This window comes from Manihot esculenta, chromosome 16 (genome assembly GCF_001659605.2).
Source record: "Manihot esculenta cultivar AM560-2 chromosome 16, M.esculenta_v8, whole genome shotgun sequence".
In the NCBI taxonomy this organism is placed as follows: Eukaryota; Viridiplantae; Streptophyta; class Magnoliopsida; order Malpighiales; family Euphorbiaceae; genus Manihot; species Manihot esculenta.
This window is the reverse complement of record NC_035176.2, coordinates 28,063,848-28,070,812: the sequence shown is the minus strand read 5'-3', so window position 1 is coordinate 28,070,812 and position 6,965 is coordinate 28,063,848. Positions and strand designations below refer to the sequence as shown.

Below are 6,965 nucleotides of genomic sequence, written 5' to 3'. Positions count from 1 at the left end.
ACCTTGGCGCACCGCCTCAAAAGTACTCATGAATAAAATTGAATTTGGAGTCAACATTCGAAGTGTGACCTGAGGGAACCTAAAGACAAAGTGAACAAATCCAAAAAAGGGGAAAGAAAGGCCAAAGTCTATCTGTTATAAATAGAAGACCAACCTCCTCTTGGACTGGGCATTCACTAGGTCAGGAGAGGAGGGAAAGAGAATAAGTCAATTTGTTCATTAGGATTCGAAGCCCGAACGTAATGGCTCTCCACAGAAAAAAGGATCGGGGGAAAGTTTTTCAAAGAAAGGTCGGAATAACCCTAAAAACTATCTTCTCAACCTGAAGGTATGGTAGAGGAGCCATTGAAAGAAAGATGCGTACCTATAACTCGAGAAGCTTGAAAGAAGAGGAAAGAAACGAGAATGACTCTAAAAATAGTGGACAATTGCAATAGAGCAGCAAAAGTAGAAAAGTAAAGGCAAAGCCCTATTTTTATACTTAAAATCAGGCATTAATGAGCACTTAAAGTGCTGTATTTTGGTGACCCAAATGATGACAACTATCAAGGCATGCTTGGGAGGACGTGCGCATGTGTCATATGTACTTATGGCAACTCCTCGTAACTCAAAAGAAATTAATGAGATGCATACTTGGCAATAAAGTGCAGAACACAGTCCGCTTCTCCAATCGTCATAAATAACCCTCGAAAAAGTGAAAACGATATGATAACACATAAAAAATAAGGTCCGTTAGATCGTGATATGTGTATAAGGGATAAGGAAAGGACCCAAAAACTGGACCACCCAGTCTGACCTAGGGGTGAGCATTCGGTCGGTTCGGTTCAAAACCGAATCGAACCGAATAAATCAAAAATCGAAATTTTAGTGTTTATGAAAATCGAACCGAACCGATTTTGGTCAGAAATTGAATCGAACCGAACCGGTCTGATTCAGTTCGGTTTGATCAGTTTCGATTTTTAATAATTTTTTTATTTTTTACACTTTATTTTTAATATTTTAAAATTTAATTAAAATATTTTAATTTTAATATGATTTAATTTCTCTATATTATTGAAAAAATATATTATTATCACTAATCGGTTCGGTTCGATTTTTTCGGTTTTTTCTGATAAAAAATGAACCGAACCGAAATAACCGAAATTTCTAAAATTAAAAACCGAATTGAACCGAAATATATAAAAAACTGAATCAAATTTTCAAATCGGTTCGGTTCGGTCGGTTTTTTCGGTTTGAACCGAATACTGCTCACCCCTAGTCTGACCAGACAGTGGAAAGGCTCGACTAATAGAATATGAAGATCAGACTTCCATCTCCCCGGACGTCACCAATGCTCGATATGACATGGCCGACCACTTCAAGACTCGCACAAAAAATGAAGTAATTGAGTACAGGAACAATCGACCTCAATGACTGGAAGAAACCTGTCTTTGTATAGGTTGGATAAGCCGGTCACAAACTTGATGAAACTAGGGAAAGATATCGACCTTCCAAGCGATGGTCGGCCCCACTGGCCCTCTCCGAGGTATTAAATGTGTGTGTAGAAAGGCTGTCTAGCCACCTGACACACCTGCCAAAGGGTGTGGGCTAAGCTTGCTCCGCAATTATAAGTCACCTGCCACAAGATATGGGCAAGACGGCTCTGCATTGATTAATTGACTGTCAGCCGCCTAGCAAACTAGCCACAACACACCACCATCCAATCTGATGGTACATAAGGCAAAGAATCAGGATATAAGTATACCTGAACCAACTCCTCGTCATAGGTTCTCACTCTCTCGGGGACTAGCTCTCCGAAAGTAAAGACTTTCTCTTTTTTCCAGGAACTAAGGCCTAAAAAAGTTAATCTCACTTTCATATACACACAGAAGAATCCTTAAAATAGATGCCCTCTGGAGATCCCTTTTGAATGCTTAATTATTTATTTTTTTTTTATTTTCTCTTTATGTTGATGAATCTCGGATAACTCAGGATTTAATTTGAACGTCAGAGGGTCTCCACCGGGAGCATCACCGATTGACTCCTAACCGTCTTTTTCTATCTTACAGGTCCCTTTTCTCAAGATCAAATATGGAAGGACCTAATAGAATCTGTGGAAAAACCTAAGAGAATCAATAATGGATAAATGATCAGTCCATTGAATTGAGCCGCTGTCCAGTGTCCAAGACACTTCGTGAATCTCGCTTCATCACTAAACAATTTAATTTTATAAAATAAAAAGACATTTTACTTGAGCGATTTTGATATAAAGATGACCTAGTAAATTTTTTTAAAATTCAAGAACTTAATAATAATTCTCTTGTAAAGAAAATTGCAATTTCAAATATCATTTTTGCAGTAATCACCTTATTTCTGTATTTTTTTTTTCAATTTAAAAAAATTATTTTTAATCTTCAAAATTTCAATTTCAATATCCTATTTATTTTTTTAAAAGTATTTACAAGATAAGTTATTTATTTATTATTTAATTTAATTTTATATAATTATTTTTTTATTAAGAAGTTATAGTTATATTTATTTTATGTTAGACTATTTAAATAAATAGAAATAAATTTTAAATTTCTTAAATCTAAAAAAAATGAGTTTAATAGATTATGTGCTAAATTTTTTATTTTTTTTTAAAAGATCTCAAATATAGGTAAAGTCAAAGTTTTGATATGGTTAATAAGTTAAGCTATTCAAATTTAAAAAAAATTTTAAAGTGTGCAAATTGATTTAATTTACAACATTTATCGGTTATTTTGAATTTAACATGAGAACTTTGTCTTTAACATTTACATAGGAAATGAGTGAAATTGAAAATTTTGTTGAAAAGATAAAATTAAATCCTTGATTTTAATTTCTGGATCCGTTACTATTTGATATAATATATAATTTACTTTTTGAATTTTATTTAAAAAGTTAGTTAATGCCCTAAATTTTTTTGTTGTTAATCCTTAGTATTCATGAAAGTGTAACTATTTAACTTTATGCAGCTTATACACACTTTGAATTTTCGGAATTAAATAATTAGATTTTTTAAAATTTAAGGATTGAATAATTATATTTTATAAATTTAATAATTATATCTCTAAAATTTAGATGTCAAAAATTAATGATAAAAAAATTAAGATGTTAACTATTTTTTATATAAAGGTCAAAGGTTAAAATATGCCTTTGGTCTTTTAATTTTTTTGTGAGTTGCTTCTCCTTTGATCTTGTGTAAACAAAAAATAATTTGTATTTAAAATATATTTTTCATAAAAAATTTTCTTCATGAAAAATATTTTTTAATAAAATAATTTATTTTTTTATTATTTAATTTAATTTAAAAATTAAATATATTAATAAATAAGCATATAATATGATTTTTTATTATTTTTTTAAAATGACTTAATTTTTTTAATTTAAAAAATATTTTTTATTGATTCAATTTTTTGAATATTCTAAATATAAAAAAATATTTTGTATGGAAATTTAAACTCCCTTTATTTACATAAAATAAATTATATGTGAAATTTTTTTTCAAAAGAAAAAAGTTTTTCTTTTTTTTTTAAATTCATTTTTAGTATTTATTTGCGATGTCAAAAAAAATAATAAATATTAATAAATTTATGTATAAAAAGTTTTAACTTATATTATTAAAAAATTTTCAAAATCTAAGAAATAATTTTTACTTCTGAAAATAAAAAGTAATTTTCTTAAAATTCTTAATTTTTTTAATTAATAAGATATTTTTTTTATTATTCGAAGAATATAAATTTTTAAAACATATTTTTTATTGATTAATTTTTCAAATGTTTCCGCCAAACGAGTTAGACTTAGCCAAAAGCTTTCGTATCATGTATTGAGAAATTTATTCATTTTCTCTCTATCCAAATCTTGGTTTATTTCTCCATTTTAATATTGTGAAAATATGAAAAAAAATGAAAAGTATGAAAATATGGATGATAATTTTATATATTATGATAATTAAATGAAATTTATACTCACGGGATTAGTCCGGTGGTAAATGTATCGTAATAAATTTGAGAGATATCAAGTTCTACCATAATCTTCAATTTTTATTTAAAAGAAAAATAAAAAAATTTTAATTGATTATTAAGGAGATGTATTTAAGTAAAAAAAAGGAATATACTGGAACAAATAAAAAAAACAAGAAAACAACAGCAAAAGTGGATATAATAATTTCATGTTTTTTCTTCATGCGAAGAAAACTGAATTTTTTAAGGAAACATGTGAAATTACATATTATTAAAAGTTATTTTATTTTTTAATTTTAAAATTAAAAATTAAATTAATTTTATCGTAAAAATACTAAATTTACTTGAGCTATATAGTAGGATAAAAAGTATTAAATTTAATTTTTTGAACTAAATTTACTTTAAAATATTATTAAAAATTTTAAAAAAGCGAAATAAACTGAAAATAGCATAGTTTAATTTTAAATTTTAATAATTATTTTATTTAAATTATTTTAAATTTAATAATATATATTTCAATTTCTAAAATTTTTATTTCACATAATTTTTCAAGGGCAAGCATAATTATTTTATTGAGTTGAAATTTTCATTAAATTAAAATCATATATTAAATTTATTTTTAAAAAATTGAATTAATATGAAATATATATATAACTCTTTCTCTCTCTCTCAGCAGCTGCAAGCAGCTTTACAGATTTCAGGTGCAACAATGCGCAGATAGAAAATATCCTTAAACAACCCAAAATTCATAGAAAAAAAAAACGCATCCAGGATCAAGAATGCAACTTTATTGCTGGATTTATTAACAGAAGACCATCTTCTGACAAAAAAAAAAAAAAAAAAAAAGAGACCATCTTCAAGCTGACATCAAAGTTAAAACAGTACAATTATACTACTACGAACAAAACACACACACACAGAGTTCATACAGATGGTTGAAGATGATCGATCAAGATGAATGAGTTTGATGAGCAGCCTCCTGAGCTTTTTGCTGGACATATTGCCCGTATTCCTTAGCTCTCTCTTTCATGTCGTGGGCCTTTCTTGCTAATTGCCCTCTCGCATATTCTAGCTTATCAGCGCCAGGTGGGTGCTTCCCTGTCAAGTAATTATACATCCAAGTCAATGCCAGTATCGCCATCAACCCACACCCACCTGAAAAAAAGAGCCCAGCAGTGACCAGGAACACCATTATCCCCGCCGGGACTAAAATGGGACTCAAAAGCACCAGAATTGGGGTGGCCACGATCAGAGCTATGACTGTCCCCGTTAGGGTCAAGCCAGACAAGAGCAAGAAAGCTGCACCCAGTATGGAAGCGGTGAGGAATTTGACGGTCGGGCGGAACGGTTGCTGTTGATCAGGGACTATGATCTGGGGAAGGGGCTTTGATTGATCAGACATGGTTGGTGAAGAGAGATTGTCGGGGAGAGGAGAGAGGGGGATGAGAATGATATATAATAATAAGAAGGAATGGAGGTGTGTTGGGATAATATCATCGCCTCGTGATGTGTACAAAAGGAAAAGGGTGAAGGGCGTCTGGAAGATAAAGGTTATGGTGTGGTGCGTGGCGCTTATTTGGCTGGCCGGATTCGCATGGTTTCTTTTTTTCAAGGATGGATTCGCATGGTTGATAATTTATTCATGAAAAACAAAAAATAATAAAATTTCAAAGGTTAAATTTATAATTTCGTCGAACCTTTATTAGACGAAGAGTACAAGCAGATAAAAAATACAAGTCCAAATTAATAAAATCCGATCTAAGTAAATCTAACCAATCAAATTAAATTTAAGAAATATATAAAAGCGTCCTAATATTTTTCTACTACCAATTTCTCTATAAATTCAAGTGCAGTCAAATCTAAAAATCGTCAGCTAAAAAGCCTCGATCTGGAAAATTGTACCAAAGAAAAAAAGAAAATACAACACGATAACAAAAAAATAAAAGCAAACTCACCGCTAAAAGCAAGGGAAACTACTGGTGCGAAGCAAACAAAGACAAATCAAAGAGACATGTAAGTCTTCCCCTGTCCACACAGTGAACAACAGTAAACAAAGATGAGAAGTTACTAAGCAAAGAAAACCCAACAAACATAACTAAATTAGTATGACAAAGAAGACAGTCGGAACCCATAGACGCTTTTGCTTTCCTTATTTGCTTGAGTTTGCTTGCCCTTTTCCCTTTACTTTTCCTTTTTATCCTTCCTTAATAACAGACATGAGTATGATCGGGTTCGAAATATATACCGAACGAATAAGATTGGTAAAATTTAAAATCATATCAGTCAATTAATTCTTAAATCGAATTAAAATATTAAATTGGAGACTCTCCTTCATATATTAAAATTTAAAATTAAACAGAAACAAATCAATTTAGATCCGTATGAATGGCAGTTGCATTTGATTTCAATTTGATTTATAATTTATAATTTATAAAATTATTTTATAAAATTATATCACTTAAAATTAAAATATAACTTAAATTATTAAATAATTAAATTTAAATTTATTTTTAACTTATAAAAAAGTTATTTACATTTAAATGTAATATTATTTTATTTTTATAGAATGTAAAATGGATACATTTTGTATAATTTATTTATTTAATAAAATATATATTTAATAATATTTAAATTTTATTTTATTTTTTTATATTTTATTTAAATTTTTTACTTTTACTTTTTTTTTAATTAAAATCAAATTCACGTTTATTTGGATTTAATAGAATATGAAGAAACTGAAACTGTACACGCTTTAAAATCATATTGAAATCAAATTATAATAGTTAAAAAATTAAATTTATTTTAAAATATTTTAAAATTAAATCAATTTAATTTGATTTAAAAAAAAAAACAACTGAAGGTTTCAAACCAAAACCGGTACATGACCAAGTCTACCTAATAGTAATATTTTGAACCTTTACCTATCGTTAAAAAAGTAGGACATCAATTAATTTTTTTTTTATGAACCTTTTTCCTCTAATAAATCAATATTTAGCCATCTTT

At 28.6% G+C, this 6,965-nt stretch overlaps 1 protein-coding gene across 1 annotated transcript; it reads right to left on the bottom strand.

Moving 5' to 3' along the window:
- Window positions 1–4,640: 4,640 nt before the first annotated feature.
- On the bottom strand, window positions 4,641–5,523 carry LOC110604199 (oleosin Ara h 15.0101). Its single transcript, XM_021742333.2, has one exon. The coding sequence runs from the start codon at window positions 5,362–5,364 to the stop codon at window positions 4,912–4,914; it is 453 nt and encodes a 150-aa protein (XP_021598025.1). The 5' UTR covers window positions 5,365–5,523; the 3' UTR covers window positions 4,641–4,911.
- Window positions 5,524–6,965: the final 1,442 nt, after the last annotated feature.

What these genes read in the sequence shown, in the direction of transcription:
- LOC110604199 (XM_021742333.2), bottom strand. Translation starts at nt 5,364, where the DNA reads ATGTCTGATCAATCAAAGCCCCTTCCCCAGATCATAGTCCCTGATCAA.